General features: G+C 32.0%; 2 protein-coding genes across 12 annotated transcripts in view; both read left to right on the top strand.

Moving 5' to 3' along the window:
• The window catches only part of EMB3012 (embryo defective 3012), a 28,341-nt gene extending 14,338 nt beyond the window's left edge, over positions 1 to 14,003 (top strand). For 6 of the 8 annotated variants that reach the window (XM_068645358.2, XM_090301331.1, XM_090301332.1 and 3 more), the window contains 22 exons: positions 540 to 731; positions 1,491 to 1,550; positions 2,452 to 2,520; positions 2,720 to 2,866; positions 2,970 to 3,089; positions 3,627 to 3,746; positions 5,817 to 5,969; positions 6,055 to 6,117; positions 6,189 to 6,316; positions 6,704 to 7,112; positions 7,593 to 7,695; positions 7,787 to 7,899; positions 8,471 to 8,542; positions 10,612 to 10,687; positions 10,967 to 11,074; positions 11,177 to 11,318; positions 11,412 to 11,483; positions 11,570 to 11,783; positions 11,994 to 12,060; positions 12,317 to 12,408; positions 12,616 to 12,676; positions 13,302 to 14,003. In XM_068645358.2, coding sequence (XP_068501459.2) covers positions 540 to 731; positions 1,491 to 1,550; positions 2,452 to 2,520; positions 2,720 to 2,866; positions 2,970 to 3,089; positions 3,627 to 3,746; positions 5,817 to 5,969; positions 6,055 to 6,117; positions 6,189 to 6,316; positions 6,704 to 7,112; positions 7,593 to 7,695; positions 7,787 to 7,899; positions 8,471 to 8,542; positions 10,612 to 10,687; positions 10,967 to 11,074; positions 11,177 to 11,318; positions 11,412 to 11,483; positions 11,570 to 11,783; positions 11,994 to 12,060; positions 12,317 to 12,408; positions 12,616 to 12,676; positions 13,302 to 13,663 — 2,943 coding nt within the window. In that variant the 3' untranslated portion in view covers positions 13,664 to 14,003. Of the gene's footprint in view, positions 1 to 304; positions 378 to 539; positions 732 to 1,490; positions 1,551 to 2,451; positions 2,521 to 2,719; positions 2,867 to 2,969; positions 3,090 to 3,626; positions 3,747 to 5,816; positions 5,970 to 6,054; positions 6,118 to 6,188; positions 6,317 to 6,703; positions 7,113 to 7,592; positions 7,696 to 7,786; positions 7,900 to 8,470; positions 8,543 to 10,611; positions 10,688 to 10,966; positions 11,075 to 11,176; positions 11,319 to 11,411; positions 11,484 to 11,569; positions 11,784 to 11,993; positions 12,061 to 12,316; positions 12,409 to 12,615; positions 12,677 to 13,301 lie in introns of all 8 variants that reach the window. The other 2 variants (XM_090301335.1, XR_016520416.1) reach the window with 2 other exon arrangements.
• A 2,045-nt stretch (positions 14,004 to 16,048) lies between these two features.
• Positions 16,049 to 19,432, top strand: LOC150027779 (uncharacterized). 4 transcript variants are annotated; one of them, XM_090301336.1, is made up of 6 exons: positions 16,053 to 16,279; positions 16,489 to 16,529; positions 16,671 to 16,834; positions 16,960 to 17,059; positions 17,606 to 17,775; positions 18,581 to 19,432. In XM_090301336.1, exons 1-6 carry the CDS (start codon positions 16,155 to 16,157, stop codon positions 19,103 to 19,105), a joined length of 1,125 nt encoding a protein of 374 aa, XP_090157462.1. In that variant the 5' UTR covers positions 16,053 to 16,154; the 3' UTR covers positions 19,106 to 19,432. The 4 variants fall into 4 exon arrangements, with proteins under 4 accessions (XP_090157464.1, XP_090157462.1, XP_090157465.1 ...); XM_090301338.1 differs by lacking the exon at positions 16,960 to 17,059 and having other exon boundaries at positions 16,049 to 16,279; XM_090301337.1 differs by lacking the exon at positions 16,489 to 16,529 and having other exon boundaries at positions 16,071 to 16,279.
• Positions 19,433 to 24,411: the final 4,979 nt, after the last annotated feature.

Below are 24,411 nucleotides of genomic sequence, written 5' to 3'. Positions count from 1 at the left end.
ATAGATATGTTTTTTCTTTCTTATAATGTGAGTTTGGGTCTAACTCAACCCCAAAAGCTAGCTTATGAGGTGAGGGTTTAACACCCTTCATGCTGAAGGAAGGGGATCTTGAGTGTGAAATTTATTAGACATCTTTGGGTGGTTTGGTAACTAGGGGACTGATATGCTCAAATCATAACCATAACCATTAGGAAAAACTCTGATGCTATTTTAGAATGTGGTTTGAGGTGAACTCAATCCCAAAAGCTAGCTCATGAAGTCAGGGTCATCGCCCAGTTTTATACTTTATTTGGCTGTCTTGTAGGATCTATAACAACATTCAGGGATGTGTTAGCTTGTTAGCTGAACTACTTCTACTGTTCAATGTTCATCTCAAGGTTCAGTTCTCACTCCCAATGCAGGGGTTATGGTTGAACTTGCTTTTGCTGCCCATATTTGTGATACAAACATGTCTTACATAATGTTTTTTTGTTCAAGAAATTAACTGTTAATGCATTTTATTTAGAATTTAATTGTTTTAGTATCTTATATGACTGCAGGTAAATCTGTCAATTATTGGTGGGAGCTGTTTCTTGGAAGCTGTTACAAATGATTCTCTAGTTGTAGAAGTTATTCAACCACCATCTGGATTTGAATGTCTACAATTGATTTTGTCCCCTAAAGGATTAGGAACAGCTAATCTGAGTATATATGATATTGGGCTAACTCCTCCACAAAGAGCTTCTGCACTTGTAAGCTATGTCTTCCCTCAATTCAGGATTGCTTAAGGAGAATGCTCAGTTTAGTATCCCTGCATGAGTTATATGATCGATTATAAGATTTTGAAAATGTGTTGTTGACCCTTGTCTGTTTTAATTATTAATGTGCAACAACACACTTCTCTTTCCATATTCTTATGACTCTTATGTTTCACTAGTAGCAAGCCACAAACTTTTTTGTCAATTGAACAAAATCAAAACCAAATCTCGTAATTGGTTATAGTGTAACACATTTCCTTCTTACTAGAAATATGAAATATCATTTCTCTTTCATACTTATTATTTAGCTTAGGAAAACATTATAATTGCATATTGGCTCATGTATTTTGTAGTGCTGCATTTACTTTAGTGTAAGGACTAAGGATCAGCTCTTTGGTGGACCAAAAATAAAGAAAAATTAGTTTATGTTATATGGCCATATATCTAATTCTGACCTCCATTTTGTGACTAAGTGGATATTTGGGAAAGCTATTTTTGGGGAAATAATGGCTTTTAAAGCACTTTATGAAAGTTGGAAAAAATGTTAATTTTTCCCAAATAAGCTTTTAACTAAACATTCATTAAAGCTGATGATCTTGGAAGGGAAATTTATTAAGGGCAAAAGTTTTCATTTGCTAGTGTCAATAGGATTTCAAATTTGCATTTTGTACTGCATCACAGCTTGGTCTTGGCATCTGATAATGAGCTGGTGTCATTTAATGTTTAAGTGCTTATAAAAGTTAAATATTCCAGGTTCAAGTTGCAGATCTAGAGTGGATCAAGATCATATCAGGAAAAGAGATTAGCCTGATGGTATGCCTTTTCTAAACATTTTTTTGGTTCATAAGTGGCTAATACATGAGATTTGTTTGTATCGATGCAATCCCACACAAAAGGGTTTCACTTAAAAATTGGCAGAAAATATCAAAGTAAAGCTGAATAACACCTTTAAAGCCTACTCAAATCTGATTTCTATAAAAAGTTTATAATAAAATATATATTTGAATTTAATCCATATTTTCCATATCAAATCATTATTCTTGTTGGGAAATGAAGAAATAGAAATGATTCGAACATTGGTTGCACAAGAAAAAATGTTATTAGGGTATTTAAGCTTGGAGTGCACAAAGTCTGCATTATCTAATGTTAGGCCTAACTCAATCTCACAAAATTAGCTTGCAAGGTGCACTCGTATACTATAATTTGACTATATCTCTAGTTCTTAGGAGTTTCCAGATGAAAAAGTCTAATTGATATTTTGATAAGTCATGGCCAAACTTCATCTAAACTCCGCGAAGGAGATAGAACAGAAGGATATTTAAATTTGTTATAATAGGCCTTAAATAGGCTTGATTTAGAAGTTGTTTTGTGTTGCACCTATCTCTGTACCTAGGACCCTAGATATGCCTTTTTCTTGTTTTTTACTCTTCTCTCATTGTATCTGAGAACAACTATGATTAATATATCTATATGAGAACCTAAGAGAGGAACATTAAGTTCTCTAAAATAATATTGTGTCCTTTTTTTTATCTCAAGTTGGTGAGATATGTCACACTTTAAATTTCAAGGTGTTTTTGCTAGTTGTTGCTCGAACAGGTGTATAATGAGCTGGCATGTTGCCTTTTGCTCTTGCTTTGTCATTTTTAAATTTGTTAGTGGATATATGTCCACAGAAGAATTTTTCCTTCATGATATGCTATTTTGGTCTTTACAGGAAGGAAGTTTGCAAACTATTGACTTATTGGCTGGTAGTAATGGTGGAAATAGTTTCGATGCTTCTCAGGTTTGAATTGTTTTCCCTATTTAGTTTTAGGAGCCACACTCCAGTTTCCTTTGATTGGTCTGCTTTAATATGCTCTTGTCTGACATAGTTGTCACTATACTGCCTTGGATATTCACCTACAGGAAGTAGGAACATATCATAGTGAGTTTTTTTTTTCTATTTTGAGGGGCAATGTTTTAATTTGGAAACTGTTATGCAGTTTGTTTACATGAATCTTCATGTACACATTGAAGATAGTATAATTGAATTCGTGGACACTGATGATTTCTCAAGTCTTGTTGGTGGACATGTTAATGCACCAAGTTTTAAAATAAAAGGGAGACATCTTGGAATTACAACCCTTTATGTAAGTCTATGGTCAACACCTATTATTTTGATCTTCATCTCAGTCAAAATTCTTTAGACTTTTGAAAACTCTACAAGCCTTTTTTGTTATTTATTGAAACCAGGTCAGCGCTGTACAACATTTGGGACACGTAATACAAAGTCAAGCCATTAAGGTGGAAGTTTACGCAGCCCCAAGAATACACCCTGACAATATTTTCCTACTACCTGGTGCATCGCATGTGGTATGTTCCAAAGTACAGGTGTTGTTTTTCCATTACTAAATTTGAAAGAATGTGAAGTTTGAAAGAAACACAGAAATTCTTCTCTTGGAATTTTTTTTTTATTTCAGTTGGAAACGGCAAAGTGGGCATTTTTTTAGAAAATAATTGCTCACAATATGCTTGATATATCAAGATTCATATGTTTATGTTTTGGTTCAGGATTCATGTATTTACTAAGTTGATTGCATCTTTGTTTTTCCAAGCAGTCACCACCATAGTTTATTATTTTCAAGATTTGCATTTGCTTACTTGAATCTGATCTAGAATGATTTAAGGAGCTTATAATTCCCAAGTAAAGTAATTCAGTTCTTTTATTGTGTGTCTCTTTTCCATACCTTTCTGTTGTCCACATCTTTTAGCATTTTCTTTTTACGATTGTTTATCCTTGCATTTTGGTGCATTCAATATTGGTCTGACGTGAAGTTCACACCATTGTTTTCTCCCATTTTCTTGGCTTTATGAATATGATGACATGATGTTATTATGTTTTCTGCATAGCTTACCATGGAAGGAGGCCCAACTCTCGGTGTTCATGTTGAGTACAAAATTGAAAATGATAAAATTGCAAGTATTGATAGATATTCCGGACGAGTCTCAGCAAGTTCTATTGGGAACACTGTAAGATGTGAAATCCTGTTCAGACTTATTATTGTTCCTTAATTTGTTTAGCTAGTTTTTTTTTTTTCTGATTTGTTATCTGTAGAAAAATATTCTCTTATTGGATTGATACCAATAGCAGAGGATACAGCTTATACAGATCAAATATGGTATAAATAAGGAAAATAAATCACACATTAACTGGAAACAAATCTCCCACAAATAAGGAAACAGAATAACAGAGATATTTCTAAGAAGTAAATCTGATCTGATTGAGATTTATTCCCTTTAACTTGATCCTACAAATTTGAACATATATAACATTCCTAATTTATCCATATCGCCATAATTTATTTTGAAACATAAAATTCTAATATTCCTAATTAATCCACATTATCTAATATAGACATTCATGCATATGCTTCTCAAACCACATGCTTTAATACATCTATACAAGGTAGATTTTGTACTTTTTTTGTTATGTTTGTTGCCATGTTACTAGTACTGACAACGTGTTGATGTTACAATTTTTTTATTTATTAAATATTTCTTAGAGAAGACGAGTGAGAGGAACAAATTGAAACTTATTATTTCTTCATACTTGAAATAAGAGAAGTACAGACTTATATCTACACACTGCTTATATTAAGAGCTACTGTTAGTAATAGCTGACAACTGTAAAAAACTAACAGCTGTACGAACTAACTATTTATTTATACTTATATCCCCCCTCACAAACTCAAGGATAATATTTTTTCACAATAAAACTCTTCACGTTGAATTTGCCTCTAAGTAAAGTAAAACAAGCTGAAGATAGAGGCCTGGCCAACAGATCTGCCCATTGATCAAGGGTGGGAATATGATAAATAGAGTTGCTTTGCCATAACCTTCTATCGCACAAAGAAAACATTAATCTCCATGTGTTTAGTGCGATTATGAAATACCGGATTGTGAACAATAGACACAACACTTTCATTGTCACAATGAGTAGTAAAGGAAACTTGTAATTCAGTGAGCAATGTAGAAATGCATGTTAATTCAGTTGAAGCTTGAGCCAAACTTCTATATTCAGCCTCAGTACTAGAACGAGCAGTAACTTGCTGCTTTTGAAGCCACTAAGATATTAAATTGGGTACACTTAATAAATTTTAGGTTAAGGAACATAGCCGTTAGCCATCCTCTTTGAGATCATACTAGCTTGTACTCATCTTTTTACATATATACATATACGTCAGCTGAGATGATACTCACTGTTTTTTGGCCATCTTCAAATTCATGTTAAACAATCTGGGTTTCTTCAGTTACTAAAAATATTAATTTCTATTGAAAATTATGTTCAATTTAGACCTTAATGTATAAAGGGTTAAAAAGTAGTTTAACACACTTCTGCTGTCAATATGTGGTTAGAGTTTTGATCATTGCTTCCCTGTTCTTCATAGTTAAATTAATTTGCATTGATAAACTAGGCTTTGTGTGTTTCCCACATTTCAAGTTCAAGCCATAAGGCCAAAAGTACTCGTGTGAAAGGAATATGTTGGATATCTTTATGCCGTTCTCCGGGTCTTCACCAAATGGCTTAAACTTAAGAATATGTAGTCTTGCACAATATCAATTTGAAAAGGGAGTGTGAAAGGAATATGTTGGATATCTCTATGCTGTTCTTTGGTCTACACCAAATGGCTTAAACTTAAGTATATTTATTTAGTCTTTCTCATTACCAATTTTGAAAATGGGTAGTTTTTGGGGTGCATGGCTCATCCTGGAATTGTAAATGTTTACTATTCATGTCTGTTTGGTTGACTTTTTTTATACTGTCAATTTAGAGTTCTGTGCGTGTTAGGGCCAAGAATTTTCATCAGTATTCTTTTTCTGATTTCGAAGTGTATGTTATATCTTCCTTACATCTCTTTCCTTTTTATACTTTTAATAATTTTTGCTGGAATGCACATGCTAATTATTTTAATTTTTATTTTATATGAAACATTTATATTTATTCCTTTAACAGTTTGTGTGTTATGTTATGCCTTTTACTTTTAATCATATATGGTTGGTGGAAGATATTTGTCTAATCCAAGATATTATTATTGTCAGACAATTACTGCTAGTGTCTTTGTAAATGGTAATGTGATTTGTGAAGCACGGAGTATTTTAAGGGTGGGAATTCCGTCTACTATCACGTTGCATGTGCAGAGTGATCAACTTGGGATTGGCCGCAAATTGCCAATTTATCCGTTATTTCCTGAGGTGCCAGTAAAAATCAAGTTTCCATTCATTTATGCATTATTGTATTTTGAATCCTAATATTGACGACCTTTTTTGGTTTTACCAGGGTACTCTGTTTTCTTTTTATGAGCTATGTAAAAATTACCAATGGACCATTGAAGATGAAAAGGTTTGGCCATATCTTCAACTTTACTTTTATACTCAAAGGTAAGCTAAATAATTTTGTCTTTGTTTGTATAGGTATTGAGCTTCAAGGTGGCAGAGACCTTGCACGGGGATAGAATCCAGTTTACCACTTCAGAAGGAAGTCAAGTTAATAGTTATTTTGATGAGAATAACCTTGGCTTTATTAATGTCTTGTATGGAAGGTATTAAGTAATTTGATATTTAAGAATAAAGAATGTTTAGAGGTCTTCAGTCTTTGGGTATACTATAACTTCTCCTGCCTTCCAGTGTATCCTATTTGTATGTCTAAATCTTTTTCACTTGTCTTTTATCTAATTATTAGATGTCTGAATCCAAATAATTGTCTATTATGCTTCCAGTTAGCATGTATCATTGGTACAGAGTCTTTTTAATGTTCATGTTGGTTTTCTGTAGTTCTTTTTTTCTTGTTACTGAAATTAGTTCCTTGTAAGAGCAATGCAAAAGTGTACACAGGGTTTGACAACATGTCAATGAAGAAATGATTACAAACAATTTCAAACATAGGGTTGAGGAATCTGTGATTCAGTTCTGAATGTTTGTTTTTTCAGATCTGCAGGAAAGACCAATGTTGCTGTGTCTTTCTCGTGTGAACTTTCAACTTCTGGGTCAAGGGCACAGTCAAAGTTTTACAGTTCGTCTTTGTCAGTAACAGTGATTCCTGATCTTCCACTGGCTTTGGGAGTGCCCATAACCTGGATTCTTCCTCCCTATTATACAATGAGAAGCCCTTTGCCTTCATCGTCAGAATCCTATGCACAATATGATAGTCGGAATCGCAGGGGAACCATCAGCTATTCTTTATTGAGAAGTTCGGAGAAAGAAGCTCTGCAAAAAGATGCCATATTCATTGATGGGGACAGAATTAAAACTACCAAAAGTAATAATCTTGCTTGTATTCAAGCTAAAGATCGTACAACAGGAAGAACAGAGATTGCTTCTTGTGTCAAGGTTTCTGAGGTATGAATTAATTCAGCAAATGCTTAATGGACCAACCAATCATATATACAATTATATCTGTCGTATTTATATATACATGTTATAGTTTATATATATGTGTGGACCTGAGTGCATATAATAAATACAGTCCAAAGTAAAACAGGTTGATTTTAATGAATTTTAAGAGGTAGTTAAGTATTCAAAATGGGAGAGTCAGTAATCTTAAATAGATAGGTTGAATATCTATTTATTAAACGAGTCATTGATGGATTGGATTTTTTTAATACTTTGTTAGTGGCCCATAAATGGTCTTTGTATAAATTTTTCTGGTCCATTTAATCCATAAATAATCAAATATCCATTTGCCTCTCCTTCCTCTTGTTGCGGGTCTTTTATCAGTAGAATAAGTACCTATTGTGTTAACCATGGTATTTGCATTATGGATGTATGCTATTTGTTTGGAAATTTTTTTCACATCATAAATTTATTTTATATGAACAGGTGACTCAAATTAGAATAGCCAACGAGGAGGTTCTCTCCAATGTGATTAACCTTGCTGTTGGTGCAGAACTTGATCTTCCAACGAACTTTTATGATGCTCTAGGTATCAATGCCTCCTTGATAATGAATCACATACAGGAACTTTTGAACTGAAAAGTAGTAATCTTTTATTGTCTCTTACTGTGGTTCAACAGGAAATCCTTTCCACGAAGCCTATAATGCAGTGCCTTTTTATGCTGAAACTAACTACCCTGATGTTCTCTATGTAAACAAAACAGCTGATGGAAATGGCAATGTCCATATCAAGGTTTGTTAATGACTTTACCGGAAATCATTCTTCTTGGTTCCCTTGTTCTTATATTTGGAGCAACAAGCTGCATAAGAACATGCAGCTTGCACAATCATAGATTTTTGAAACTTGGTACATACAATTTGTATGCTCCGGCTTGAGGGGAGTGCTAGAATATGTATTAAATATAGGTAGTGTAAGTAGTTGTATTGGAAAACTACTATATGAGTTGTTTACTTTTTAGCATTAATTTCTTGTACCTTTTGGTGTTCCTGGTGTATTTTTCTTTTATAAATAACAAAGATCAACTTTGAGATAATCAATCTTTTAAGCTCTTTTTATCGTATTTTAAGTCTAAAGTCTCATTTATATCTCTCTCCCCCTCTAATTTCTTTCTCTTCTATTTAACCTCTACAAAACAGAGAAGAGAAATTATCAATGAGTGCATTGCTTTAAAAGAAACTATATTTGTTTAGAGTCTATGCAGATTTCTAGTGTCTGGTATTTTTATTCAATTTACTATCCGTGAATTTTTTTGCTCAGCTAAGTAAATTAATAGAATTTTTGTCCTGACTGCTGATGGTTGAAGGCAATTCGGCATGGTAAAGCTCTTGTGCGTATATCAATTAGTGAGGATCTGCAAAAATCAGATTATGTGCTGGTAAGTAATAGTTTTCCTCAGAAATCTGCATGAAGTTGTATACTGTTCTACCCACATATCTTAACTTCATAGGCTGTATGCTAAATTTTAGAACCTATAACAATATTAAAATAATTTCATTCTGATGCCTGATACACCTCAACTGGCTTGCAATTTTTTCAAGGTGGTTTACCTTTTCAGAACCGAGTTAATCTTGCAGGTCTTTGTCTCATTTTTTACAATGTTTGTTAATATTAGCTATCTGTTAGACTTTGTTAGTATCATCAGTTAGAGATAGTTAGGGGGACTGGGGTAATCAGAAGAATCATGGCATGTTGCCTATGAATAGAAGAGGCTAAGAGACCATATTGCCCCCATTGTGAGAGAATTGTGGTCTTTAGAAGGTATGCAGCATCACATATCTGCTTGCTTCTTTGTAATTGAGGTTTACCCTCACTCTTTCTTCTCAATAAGATACTTAGTTTGTGTAACACTTCCTCTCATAGTTCACATTCCTTCTAGGAAACAAAATCCTAGATTCAACTTAGTGATCACTAGATGTGATAACCATCTAACACGATCGTGTTAATAACATTTGTACTGTAGCCATGCATGTGATACGTTAATTGAAATTGTTAGATCTTTGTAAATATAGAAACGGTGGATATGAATTATACTGATTCTATATTTATGTTATTAGCTTAAAATAGAGTAACTGAATATTCTGTAATTGAGCTCTCAATATTTTGTAATTATGTATTCTCCACTAAAAATTAAATATTTTTTCTATGGTCTATATAAATGAAATTCATCTTATATTCTCTTGTTTCTCTCTCTCTCTCTCACAACAGAAATCAGAAAAGAGAAGTATTGGAGAGAATTTTGATTGATAAATTTTTTAACTTTTTCTGTCCATTTAGTATTTTCTATCCGAACAAGTCAAGATATTCTATGGGCTTGTTTGATTATTGTTTTTTAAGCAGTTTTATTAAGAAAATCTTCTGTGATAAAGGTTTTTTAATTTGAAATTCCTTAAAAAGTTTTTTTAATGAAAGAGACTTTTTGAAAGGCAAGTTATTGTTTTTATAGGGACATTTACAAACTAGGAAGCACCTACCCCTATGTAGAATACATGTTGCATAAGTTTGTGACAAATGTCTGACACATGTTTGACATGGCTTGAGCATTTTTAATGAAAGTGAACTAACATCTATTCTTGGTTAAACACCTTTGTGACATTTCTTATTATAAAAAAAAGTGGAAAACAAATTATATTATAAATAATGCAAACCTCATTTTTTTAGATTTTGTTTCCATAAGACTTAACTAGGTGTTTAAGCTATTAAGATATGTTTCTTTTTTAGAATTCTATTGGAAGGACTGTTATTATAAGGAAACTGTAACAAAATTGTTTTTGTAGTGCATATAAATTTTAATTTTCAATTGATTGAGATTTTTGTCATGATTATACATATCAATGTGTTGCTTGTGTCCTGTAATTTGGACATTAGCCGTGTCCCAGTTTTTGGGTTACTGTCATTTCTGGTGTCTATGTAGAGTTCATATTTGTAAATAACTCGTTTCCCACAACAATTTTAGAATACTATGAATTTTGAATATCATGACGATCCATTGATATTTTATTTGCTAGCATTTAATTTCCCATCATTTTCTGTCTATTTTCAAAGTCATATTTACCAAACTTGCTTTTTCTTTTTCTTTTTCTTTTTGTGAACAGCTTTTCAAATTATTTTAACAAATAATTCTGAAAAACGAAAAAAAAAGAATAAAAATAGTTGCTATATTTCCTTATTACATCTAGACTTGTTTTCTTATTTAATTAGAATTAAAAGCCTAAAAATACAAGTATAAATAGGGATTAGTGTTTTGTCTTTTGTAACACATGCAACCTGTCATATACATGATATATGCTTTTTTTCATGTATATCTCATTGTTACCTAATGAATTGTCCCTGTGCAAGTTATACATCTCACACGCACTATTCTTCCTTGTATTCATTCAACTTGCTTCCCCACTTCCTATCTTCTCTTCCGCTATCTGAATCTGTATATTTTTTCACTTTTTGCAGATTAGAGTGGGTGCCCATATATATCCTCAAAATCCAGTTCTTCACATAGGAAGTCCTCTTAACCTAAGCATAAAAGGTGTGGTCGTTTTGGATGGTTGCTATTAATTTATTTTTCTGACGATGCCTTTCTTGAAACAATTTTATTTTCTAAAAATGTTGTATTTGCCAGAGATGTAATTAAACCACCATTTTTACTTTTGTCTAACATGATTGTGGGAGAGTTACTTTATTAACCCAGCACCGGAGTAGACAGTTTATTTCAATTGCTTGACTGAGTTTTGTGTTCAGGTCATTTAATCTTTTCCTTTTATCAAATTATTCCTGAGTGATAATGTATTCTACTTTTAACTTTCAGGTTTGAGTGATACAGTTTCTGGACAGTGGTTTACTACAAATAGAAGTGTGGTATCGGTTGATACACTATCTGGGGTGGCCAAAGCTATTGGGCAAGGTTCAGCCCAAGGTACTAGATTTAAGTACTGAAAAATGAACTTTTTAATTGTCATTCTGGAGTTTTTGCTTTATAAACAATTATTACTCCCTCATTGAATGTTATTATGAGCAGTATCTTTCCATTATGGAGGATCAAATCTGCAAACAACAATTACAGTGTTGAAAGGAGATTATATTTCTGTGCTTGGTCCAAAGGAGATGTTAACTAATGTCCCATACCCCTCGAAAGGATACAACTTCTCCGTGAAATTCAGGTTTGTGAATTATAACTCTATAGACTTTAACTTGGTTTCAATGAAAGCAACATGCTTTTCTGACTGAATAGATTGTAATTGTAATTCCTACAGTGAATCCCTTGATGTACCTGGAGAAAACAAGAGAATTGTATTCAATTGTAGAGTAGATCCGCCATATGTGGGGTATAGATCTTTAATCATTTCTCTCGTTTGATTTTTAAAATGAACAATTCATTCTTAGATATATCTTCTACCTTCCTTCACTGAAGGTACGTGAAGCCATGGCTGGATCAGGACTCAAGCATTTCATATTGCTTATTTTTCCCTTACTCACCAGAGCATCTGGTGCACTCAGTACCTAAGTTAGAAGGCATGAGGCCGGATGTATCACTCTCCATTTCTGCTTCTCTTGAAAACGAACACATTTCTGGATCTGCTTCAGCACTTTTTATTGGAGGATTTTCTATAATGGAGATGAGCAAGGTGTGGATCCTTTGATTCTTCCTCGTTTCATTGCTTGAAATTACATTTCAGAATTAGGCAAGAGTGCTTGATTTATGAAGTTTAGTGCCTGTAATTTTCTTTATGCCTGTGATGTGCGAAATTGCGAATTCATTGGACCCCTCCTCACAATCTGATTGTGAAATAAAAAAATAATTTATGATGTTAATATGTTAACCCCCACCCCCTCAGAATCCGTTGCTGCTGAATCTGACACCAGGCTATAACAAATCTGGCATTACCATATTGGGAAATACTGGTAAGTTGACATATCTTCGTTTTTTTTTTCTTGCCTGATTACTTCATTTTGTTGCTTGATCATCCAATACTTTTTGTCAGAAGTTGCTCTTTATAAAAATAATGTGGTCTGCTGGGTGATGTAAATCATTCTGATTTGTCCCATGGAGATATTCCTAGTTGTCATCTTCACTAATTGTTGAGATCATAGTTGTATAAAAATTTGTTGCTGTCTTCAACAATATGTAAGGTTAAACCCATTGGCCGTTTTGTTATAGATGTTGAAATTCACTGGCATCACCGAGATTTGATTATGATCAGTCTCATCCATAGAGAAGATATTGGCATTCGTGGGTTTGCACGGTATGAGGTGAGTACTTTCAATGGGTTTCATCACTGGCCAAATGCGTTCACCTTGAGCCTTGCATTTTTTTTTGTGTACTGCAATCGGATGCTAAAATATTATCTGAAAAGTTGCAGAGCTATCAAGTAAACTTCCATTGTTAGACAAGCAAAAAATGTTCTGATTTTGGATTTAAAATACATTCGAATTTATTTTTCTTGTTCATGTATCCAGGTCCAACTTCTGAAAGCCAAGAGATTCAAAGACAAAATCCTCATCACACTCCCAGCTAATGGTACATATTCGTGAAGCTTAATATTACTTCATTTCCTTCAGCATTTATAATTTTTTTTTTCTTTTCAAAAGGAAATAAACTCAACACTGTTTGGGTGAACTTCTTTATAAACATCTATAGAGAAGAAAATAAGTAAAATGAAACAAACTTCTCCCATAAGTTAAAATCAACTTTTGGAGATACTAGATGTAATTATTCAAATTAACCTATGGGAGTAATTTGTTTCATATAGTCTATTTATTTTCATATACATATGTACTTGTAGTAGGAAAGTTTATTCAAACAAATTTCAAGTCTGTTAGAGTTCACTATTCTAGTCTCTGAAAGCATAAAGCGCGGTCATACAAGTCTCAAAAGGAAGAAAATTTAAAACAAGTCTCCAAGCTATTATTTTACCCTAAAGTTGGCTACTTAATGTCACCTTAGTCCTTGAAATCATGTTAATAAATTATCACTCAAGTCATACTATTTCTTGAATTTTTGACTAAAGTGGATGACACAGATTGCACTTTCACGAGCTTATTTTGAATTTTATTACTTTTAGAAATTAAAGTAACAGCCTCTTGAAGATGAAGTTTGATATTCATCCCAAAGTTTAATCTTCCTTTTCCCTGTTTTATTACAGGCCAGAGTGTGGAAATAGACGTCACCCATGAACCTGAGGAAACAGCACCATCCAGCATAGCCATAAACAAAGCCTTCTGGGGAAGTATCCTGGGGTGTTTTCTGCTGCTAATTTTATCAATCGTTATCTTCACACGTTTCTTGGAAAAACCAGAGAGATCTCAGCAAACAAGTTCCTCAGTTACTGCAACTACAAGCATTGTAGCGCCCACAACTCCTGATAGAAGCAACCCTTCTGTTGTAAACGACACGTCTCCCCGAACACCTCAACCATTTGTAGACTATGTGAGGAGAACCATTGATGAAACTCCATATTATAAGCGAGAAGGAAGAAGAAGGGTTAATCCACAGAACACGTTTTAGACTCTACCACCACATTCTAACTTTTGGTAAGACCTCACTAATGTTGTATGTTTTCCAAAACTGAGAATTTTGTTATCTACATCTAGTTGTGCAAATTTAGGAATGTGTTATCATTCTTTGATGATCACGTTGAATATTTGTCTCGTTCTCTTAGGTTAGTGCTGCAGTTTATGGGATGTTTGTAATTGCTCTACCTTATTGTTTCACCAACTAACCTGTTTTTTAAATGATGGTAATGCAATATCACTTGTAAAATAAGATTACATTTGTAGCGGTGGTAGATAATGAAATAGTGGACTGAACTATATAATAAAGTATAATGGATTCAATGCCATTTTTTTATTTGGATATTAGTAATTAATAATAAAATGGAATAAATATTTCATTCTGTTGTTTGAAACAAAAGTGGACCAATTTTTTAAAATTTTTATATTATTTTTATTTTATAACACTTTAATTTATTGTATGTACCTATTTTATTGGTATAATTTTAAACTTTTTAGTGATATATAGATAAAATCACTGCACGTTAATAGTTTATATGTTTTTGAAAATAAAGTGATTCAGTTCAAATTAAGGTCCATACATTTAAACATTATTTGTTTGGATTTATGATATATAATATTATTTAATAATAGTAAATATATAATTTTATAAATTTGGAATCATCCTCCATTATTAATGAATACTCGTTTGTTGAAATAGTGTTTGATTATCGTTTTGGATTACTCTATTTAGGAGTATAGTACATAGATAAGACAATGGAGAAGTATAATGAATGATATTTGTGAATGTTAAGCGTTATTATGGATTGTATGATTCTAAAGAAAAAAAGTGTATTATGATAATATAATTTGTTGTTATATGAGTGAGAGTTCCATATTGGAGGATCTAGAAAATGACACCACTAACATTAATCTAAAACACTTAATTCGAAAGATATGATTAGCAATCCCATAACATATTCTGAAATTAGTTAAAATTAATCTCATATTACATGTTTCAAAATAGTTTTTTCTTAATGTTTTGTGTTTCAAGAAGCTTTTTTGGAACACCAAGCAAAGTTCTAGATTGTTTATTACAAAAGACTCATAATTGTTTTGGTAGATACAAAAGTTTTTTTTACACAATTACACTGGATGAAGTTTTGGACTAATTTATCAAACAAAGTTTACCATTATGCCAAGTATGGTTCAACTAAGAATGAAATAAATTGAAAGGTTATAGTAATGTATTTGTAACATATTTTTCTATAATTATTTTCATACTCTGAAGAAGTTATATATAATTATGTTAAAATATATTTGTAAATGTATTTTTTAAAGTAGATCACTTGATGGAATGGACAAGAGAGGTTGTCATTGATATACTTAGGACAAATAGAGTAAATTATTAATAAAGAAGAAAAATATGTGTTGTTAGTGATAACATTCTTTGTCATTGGGATTTGAATGAGAAAACAACTTTGCTTAGCTTTTGAAAACATTAGAGATATTGTTTTAGAACTGATTTCTTTTAAATTTTTTTACCACTAATAAAGATTTAACATTAAAGAATGCAACAAAGTATAAATTGTTAGTGCATCTAAAAGAGATGTGAGAGCAAGTGATTGATATTTAGGAAAATATTGTGATACCTTTGAAGTTTTATGTTCATCTTAACCTATATGTGTTGAATATGTCAAAGATATATGAATAATGTCATACAAGAAAAATATTATTAAGACATGAATTGATAAAGTAAAGACATGAATTGATAAAGTAACGTACTTATAAAACACCAAAAGTAACAAATATGTGAATTTATATCATACTAATTGATACATATCATTGATTAAGACTTTGCATATTAAAATAATCCATATATTAACAATAATTAATTTAATAAATGATTCTGCAATCTGAAATACAATTTTAGATAAAAAAATATTATCGATTTCACAATTTGAAATGTATTTTTTAAAGAAGATAATTTAAAATATTTTTCTAAATCTACCAATTACATCTTGAATTTCACAATTCAGAATATATTATCTTTTTAAAAATAATTTTAAATTCCACAATCCAAAATTAATTTAAAAATCTTCATAACTATACACTTCAGAATGCATACATATTAAATAAAATTTGGATTATGCAATCTGTAAAAAATGGATCTGAAATAACCAATGAAAGAGCAGTGGCAATGGACTTATACTTTGCGACGAAGAAGAAGGAGAGAAGAAGAGAAAAATAAAAAGGTTGAAAATATATATCAGTAAGGGTATATTGGTCATTTTATTACATTATGGGGGTGCAGATTGAAATTACGAGGCTACAAGAAGCAATTACCTTCTCAACCACAGCCACTCACTCTCTCACAATAAATAAACAAAATTAAAAAAGGGTTTTACAAAATTTAAACACAAGAGAGAAGCAATATCCATCTAGGGTTTCTCTTTTCTCATTCTCTTTCGCTTTCGCTTTCGAAATCTCTTCTGAATTCGCAACCCATGGAATCACCCGGTAACGACCAATTGGTGGGTGCCGCTGACCCCAACGACGTCGTTGTACCCTTCTCCCACAGAGAAGAACCCCACAATTCCCAACCCCTCACCGGCGACGGTGCCAGTCCCGGGTAATATCCCCTTTTCCATTTCTTTCTGTTAATTTCGTATCTTTTTTCGGAAATTTTTTAAATTGGAGCAATTGGGTAAACGTAGCTCATGAAAAGAACCAATATTTCTGCACTTCCTAGAAATGGGTTTTCAATTTGTTGGTATTTAGATTAGACGATAATAATGTTCTTAGATTTGGTTCTAATTGCACTCGACCCATAATTTGCAGAAAGATATTTATAGGTGGTTTAGCGAGAGAAACGACCATTGGTTAGTGCTTGCTTTTGCCTTTGTATTATCGTAATTGTTATATTTGGTTGTGGCAAAACCTTCTCTGATTTCTGAGGATTTGTAGCTCAGAGCTTTGATTTATTATAACCTTACCCCTTTGACTTGTGTATTTTGTTGCAGCACAATTTATCAAGCACTTTGGGAAATATGGTGAGATTACGGATTCGGTCATCATGAAGGACAGGAAAACTGGGCAACCTCGTGGATTTGGGTTTATAACCTATGCCGATCCCTCGGTGGTTGATAAAGTCATTGAGGACACTCATGTCATCAATGGAAAACAAGTATGGCTTGAATTTGATGATGTCTTGGCTAAGGATGTCTTGTTACCTGTTTTTTTGTTTTGATTATAGTGATTAGTGAATGGATACTTTGCTGGCTCTTATGGTTTTGGGATCATTATATATAGGTTGAGATTAAGCGGACGATACCAAGGGGAGCTGTTGGCTCTAAGGATTTTAGGACAAAGAAAATTTTTGTAGGTGGAATTCCTTCAAATGTGACTGAAGGTAGGTTGCCTCTTTAGTTAGTTAAATTCTTTGCTGCTTGACTGAGGTGTCAACAAGGGGGACACATTGCAACACCTTGAGAGAGCAAACTCCGAACTATGAGGAGAGTATGGGCATAAAAAATTATCTAAGTTTCAGATCCTAGAATTGAAAACTGTTTTTATATTTGAGAGTGCTGTTTAGGATCTGCAGAGGTTTACTCTGATATTGTAGACAGACAGAACTCCCTTATTGTGTTGTACCTAATATGTTCAAGCTTTCTTCTCCTAGAAATTCTTCTTATGAATCACTTGGCCACATGTAATTTGCATCTGTCCTGATGTGAATGATGTGTTTTATTTGTGTGACTTTGTGTAAGTAAATTGACTATTTTCATTATGAATCCCTTTTGTCCCTTTAAATTCCTGTTACAGTTAACTTTTAACAGTCTGTTAGACACTAAAACAGTTTTTGATTTCTAAAGTAACTGTTGAATCACAGAATAGCTTCAGTGAACGACAATTCCTTTGCTTGGTATCGTTTTTAATCAAAGATGCACTTCTGCAGATGAATTTAGAGACTTCTTTACTCGCTATGGTGAAGTGAAAGATCACCAAATAATGCGGGACCACTCCACCAACAGATCTCGTGGCTTTGGGTTTATCACATTTGACTCTGAAGAAGCAGTTGATGATCTTCTATCCATGGGGAACAAAATTGAATTTGCTGGAGCTCAGGTGAGGAATCTCTTATTAAAAACGAGATGCATGAGATTGTTCTACTCTTGACTTGTGTAACTGATATCCAGATCCTGAGGGTTAATTGTATAAATTTTTAAATTTCTTGGCTGAAATTTTATTTTGAATTAGTTTGAAAACAGTTAAATATTGGCAACTTGATTTTGTTGGCACCATGAAATGTATATTTTAGAATTTGCTTTTGCAAAAAAATATCTTCTAAAGGTTTTAAGCTTTAAGATGGAGGCTCATGAATGACTCTGATTATCTTGTTCAAAGAATATAATTCATGGACTATCAGTCATTTTAACTGTTAATTTATGTCAATAATCAAGTAGCAATTATTTCTCATATTTCTATTGAGTTCAATGCACCAGTTGCAATGTTTTGAACACAAATTATCAGATCCATAGTTCCATAACGTCATAATGTGTTTTAGTAATAGTTATTGCTTCGAGTATTAAATTAAATTTTCTAATAAGAATCCACATAGGAAATTAATATGGGTCAACTGGTTGGCCAAATCAATTATTTGCTGAGACCTTGGAATACTCTAGAAAGAAGAAAGTGCATATGGAAAAGAAGAAAAGGAGTGACAGAGAACGAGTGGAGGAGAGGGCAAGGGATCTGATATTTCCAAACACACTAGTTCTAACTGTTTGCACTACCATTATCAATAACAAGCGTTTTTTTTTACATTAGACATTATTATTTCTATTTAACAGATGAAGAACCTTGTTGGAGCATTTTATCCTTTTAGAGTATTTTTCATCAATCAAGTAACCTTGTCATTTTTCCTATGTAGGTGGAAATCAAGAAGGCTGAACCAAAGAAGCCAAATTCTGCACCTCCATCATCCAAGCGTTACAACGACTCAAGGTCTTCATACAGCAGTGCTGGATACGGAGATGCCTATGATGGATTTGGTGGCAGTTTTGGAGTAGGGGGTGGATATAGGTCAGGTGGTGCTTATGGTGGCGGTAGGGGTGGTGCTTATGGTGCCTATGGAAGTGAATTTGGTGGTTATGGAGGATATGCTGGTGCGATGGGGCCGTATAGAGGAGATCCCTCCCTCGGGTATGCTGGTCGTTATGGTGGAAGCTTTAGTAGAGGGTATGATCTCGGTGGGTACGGTGGAGCTAGTGAGAATTATGGGGCGTATGGTGGAGGTGGTGGTTCTTCTGGTGGTGCTAGTGCCGGTGCCGGTGCCTATCAAAGTGGCTATGATGGCAACCTAGCAGGTGGATATGGAGGGTCTAGTGGAGGTGCCTTCTATGGGAGCAGTAGAGGTGGTTATGGTGCTGGCCGATACCATCCTTATGGAAGATAAGATTGGACACCAAGCATTTATAGTCTAGGACTAATATGTCTAGCATCAAAGCAAGTTTGTAGTTTGTGTTTGGTTCATCAGTTAGATTATATTTTCAAAAGAGAATTGGCAAGTATACTTTCATTTCTCAGCACACCCATTTCTTGAGAGTCTAAACAAACAAAAAATTTCATTTGATCCCCCCTTTGAAGTTCTGTTTTTGTTCATGTAAGCTGCAAATTGTGCAGATGGTTGTATTCTCAATGTTCTTTATTGTTGCTTTGTACTACTATTACTACTACCATCTTTTTTATGTTTTCGATTTGATTACACCATGCTGGTTTGTTATTTTGTGCATTCTATTAGTTGATTTTGTTTAACATTACAAATCTTAATTGGTTTTAATATTTTATAAAGATATAGTTTCAACTAAATGCCCTTTCTCATTATTTTCTATATTAATTTTATATTAAAGGTAATTTTATTCTATGAATTTGTCTAAAGGGTTGTGTCAAAAATGAAAAAAATGTACATTGAATGAAAGTACATGTAGTAGTAGTCCTGGATTTGATATATTGTTATTAAATTGACATTAGGGGTATAGGTTACCATTTGAATGGGTGCAAATTAAAAAAGTGAGATTTTTTTTCTAAGTGCTAAATTTCAGTTTACTTTACTCAAATCATATTGATTTAACATGTCATTGTTTTAAATGGAATTGAATTCAATATTTTTATAAAACCTTATAAAAAAGGAATATAGTTAAAAATAAATAAATTTTACTTTAAGTAAAATTTTCGACACTAGCATATTTGATAGATGTTACTAGTGTCATGATAGAAAAGAGAGCCTAGATTATTACTATATTTGCTTTTTACATTAATTTTTGTTTCTTGCCCTTTGTCTTTTTTTCTTCTATGGTACCATATTTTCTTTTTTATTCTTTTGGTGTGTTTTTGATCCCTTTAATTAATATGTCTACCATTTAGTACAAGTGTTTCTATTTTGTCCTTGTGTCTTATTTTTAGCTATTGTCTTTATTTTTCAATCTAAAACGCTAAGACCACTTATTATATGAAAGACCTATCCTCTCTTTATTTATTTAATTATTTATTCCTTATAGACTCTACACTTCTAATAGCTTAAATATTAAAATATGTACTAAAATATCTTTTCTTTCACACATGTTTATGTTCTATAACTCCCATAGTTTTTTTCCCATTATACTCACTGTTAGTTATGCTTAAAGTAATGGTGAATGTGTATCAAAATTTAACTTTTGATTACTAATTATGAACATAATTTTTATTTTTATGCAGTTCTATTTTTCCCAGGTAAGGAGGTCACAAGTTAAACATAATTAAAAATGAGACGTTTTTAACATTTTAACGCAAAGAAAATAATTAAAAAAGAATGAGAATATTGTTCTCACGTAAATAAGACTATTAAAAAATTATTATAACATTTGAAAAGTACAAAAACACATAGAGGAAATAGTTTTTTTTTTAAATATCATTTTTAGTCCAATAACTTAATCTATATAAGATTTTGGCCGTTTAAGTTTTTCAAGAACCTTTCTCTCTCATTTTTTTTTTAAATTAAGCAAATTTCATCCTTCAATTAAAAATAAACAAAGTTGTTCAGCTTATTTTCTTCTACCTGAAACTATTAGCATTTAAAGAAGAAAAAGTTAGAGAATTATTTTTATTTTTTAAAATTGATGCTTTGGTTGGTGAATTCTGAGATGAAGTTATAATTCTTTTGTATTTTGCTTTTAGGTGTGAGAAAACACCTTATCTAATTTGGGCAAGAGTGAGTCAATGAATTGCTTTTCAGAAAAGTGAGACTATTTTGGTGTTCCAGTCCCACCATACAAACATCTCCCATTTTTCTTTGCATTTGTGATAACCAAAAACAAATGATTTATTGATTTGAAAACTTATTTAATCCAAGTTGAGTGTTGTTGAAATTTTGAGTGTTGTTGAAATTTTGATGAAACTTTTCTTCTTATTTTGATCTTTAAATGAAATCTAAGTTTATTGTCACACAAACTAATGATTTATTAGTTTATCTTTCTAATAATCTTGGTAGTGTTTTGACTTCACATTTGTTCCGATCTTAAATTCGAAAAATTGGATTGTTAGGGTTAATTACCGCATCTCATATATTGTTTGGACACCTTTTAAGAACAAAACTGTAATACGACCTTCAAAATAGACAATAACTCAGATACGGTGATTAATTCTAGCGATGTTATTTTACGGACTTTTGAGGTCTGAGTATTGATTGTAAGCTTCTCTTCTTTAATCTCACCTTTTTTTTATGGAGTATGAATAGAATTGGAAAGTTCTTTGATGCTCTGGCTTTCCTCATAAAGAAAACCTTTGCCTCAGTAGAACAGCTTTTGCATATCAGAAAAGTGACAAGGTACAATAGAAGGAAAATAATGTAATGAAAGTTGATGAGAGCACCATGACATCAAGTACACGACAAGAAATGAATACAGTTGCAAACTATTTGGCTATATGAGAACATATAAAAGGGTGATCAAAGATGCAATCACAAAAGAGGCAGATAGGCATATAATTGGAGACAATGCACGTGTTTGAGTCCAAACTACACACAGCAAAAGTTGATGAGTGATCAAATTCTAGCACACTTATATTAGTTTTATAAGTTCATGAGTATGGTTGTGATTGCTTCCTTTGGATCCATTGTTTCTCATTTCCATTGGCAAAATCATGGAGGGATGGCCTATGGGGCCATATGTGAGATGAGGAGTTGTAGGAAGGTGTTTGGTTAACCAGCCATGATTTGATTGTCTTCAGCCCAATTGTTCATCTGATGAAATTATGATGTGTTCTTCCATCACTCTATGCAACATTCTTGCTTCAAGTTGTTCAACTTGTGTGTGATATATAATCATTGAATGCATAAGCCATTTGCAGCTTTTCTAACTTAATCAGTATTTCAAGTTTTGCATCAATGATCACAAAATGTTTTAGCTTAACATGTAACTCTGATATTTACCATAAATGTGAACAGCCCAAGATATTCTTAAGAGAGTCATGTATATCTCAAACTCTATTATCAGTCCAACATACTTCAAAAGGGCCAATGAAAATCCTCCAAAATTTTAAAGGGTAAGAGAAATTTAATCACCCTTCTCCTTTTTTATTTTAGAGTGTGTTTGAACTTTAAATTTAACTTAATCTTGTAAAACCAGTTTATAAAATGAAATTTGTACTCATTTATATACTTTAAAATATCTTTATTTCTACTCATGAAGAATCTTAAGAATATAATTCCAAAGATTTTTAGTCGAGTTTAGAGTTTAGGATATGAATCTTTAACCATATGGTTCAAAAGCATGAAAAAAGAGTAACTTTTAACTTAATCATATGGTCCAAAAGCATGAAAAAGGGTAATTTTTAATTTGAAGTTAAACCTGAAAAATCACATCAACAACATCATGCAACCTAGTAGTCCATAGTAACTTGTTATGTCTATTTATTCACAGTTGATGGTGTGATTTTTGAGCTGAGACTTCTGTGATGGACGTGTGATGAAACACAGGTTGTAGCTTTACACTCCACAGTGTGCAGCAGCAGTGTGCAGTGTTAATCACGTGCAAGATGACAGAACCCTTTTTCACATATAATCCCAAACATTCATATCATATCATATGAAGCAGGGTAACAAAAACTACATATTATATAAGATATGTTGCAAGCTGTGTTGTGCTGTGCTGTACTGTGCTGTGACAACATAAACAGCCTGTGAAACCTATTAGTCCTGTTTCATTCATAATACTGTCTTCTATGTTGCCAATAATTAACACCAAACTCAATCTTTCTTTGCACAAATAAGATTGCATCACTCAGCTACATGTTCTACACATCCAAACTAAAACAGTGAGCTATTCATAGATTTGTTTAATATATACAAATCTAGATACTGAAAATCCTTCAATTTTCATTGCATAGTGATTTAACTAGAGTCTAAAATCTAACTCTTAGAACACTTAACTTGGCCTTACAATTTTAATGATTTTGATTAATCATAAAATGTATATCTAAGAACATGTTGAAGTGAAAAGAGTGACAGCATCTTGCATGTGATCATGCAGAATCCTAGTCTTGGAGCATGCTACTGTGACTATGCTATGAATGAATAGTGAGTTTTCTTGTGTTGTATTGTATGAATGAATCAAAGTGATTGATATAAAAAAGAATATGATTGCTTACACTGTTTTCTGAAAATTATTGTTCCAAACATGTTTGTCTAATTCCTAATCCACAAATTTCACACTGTCTATTCTCCATTGTGGGCCCCACATGAATTATTGCTAATTAATCTTTCTCTTTTCATGTCAACTAAGTTAAGAGTATAATTAAAAAAATGTTATCTTTAGATTCAAAAAAATTATTGATAAGTTTTTTTTTATCAAAAACAATGAAAATTACATAAAGAGTTGAAGGAGTAGTTGATGATAATAAATAAATTGAATACAAAAGAGAGTATCTCTTAATTAGGGTTTGGTTTGCATATAAATGATGTTGAAAGATATTATTTTAGGGTTCAAGGGTGAGTGAGGGTAATCATCATATGAGAAAACTAATGAATGTGGGCATAATCATTACTTAGAAACTAGCCAAGTAGTGTGTGCCACCACATGTTCTCAAGCTTTTCCTTTTCTCTAAATCCAATTTAGGTTAATTAATTAGATTTTAGAAATTTATTAGTACCAAATAATTAATATTCATAATTTTAAAAGAGTAGTATTTTTATTTTCATAATTGACAATAATTATTAAATTTAGAGTAATAGATAATGCTAACCCACAAAAAATCAAACACTTGATTCCAAAGGAAATGAAACACTTGTACTCAGATATTTTAAGACTCATTTTCGTATTCAATAATTAATATAAATATCTTTATCCTTTCTCCATAAAAATAAATAAAAATAAAGTGGTCATGGTGGATTAACTCATGAAAGCTAGATGATTTCAAAATGAGTGAGAATAAAATTGTTTTTCCAAAAATTAGGTTTTAATTTCAAATATTTTAAACATGAATGAAATGCATATTTAATGAATATTATAAATAAGTGTAAATTATTTTTAATAAAAAGTATAGTTTATTAATTTAAATATATTATATTATAAATTTATATTACATTAATTTATTATTTTCTTCTATTTTTATTTTAGATTTAGGTTTGTTATGGTTCATGAACATTGTTGTATTTATATGATATAATTTGATGTGAAATTTTGTGTATGTTTTGGATGTAAAAATGTTTCATTTTAGTTTTTATTCTTT

Source organism: Phaseolus vulgaris, chromosome 4 (assembly GCF_051622355.1).
Source record: "Phaseolus vulgaris cultivar YP4 chromosome 4, ASM5162235v1, whole genome shotgun sequence".
Lineage (NCBI taxonomy): Eukaryota > Viridiplantae > Streptophyta > Magnoliopsida > Fabales > Fabaceae > Phaseolus > Phaseolus vulgaris.
Note: the sequence above shows the minus strand (reverse complement) of the source record. Positions and strands in the feature narration are given on the sequence as shown.

Coding starts and splice junctions, on each gene's coding strand:
- LOC150027779 (XM_090301336.1), top strand. CDS start 16,155: ATGGAATCACCCGGTAACGACCAATTGGTGGGTGCCGCTGACCCCAAC. Junction 17,060..17,605: donor TCCTTCAAATGTGACTGAAG/GTAGGTTGCCTC, acceptor GCACTTCTGCAG/ATGAATTTAGAGACTTCTTT. Junction 17,776..18,580: donor TTGAATTTGCTGGAGCTCAG/GTGAGGAATCTC, acceptor TTTCCTATGTAG/GTGGAAATCAAGAAGGCTGA.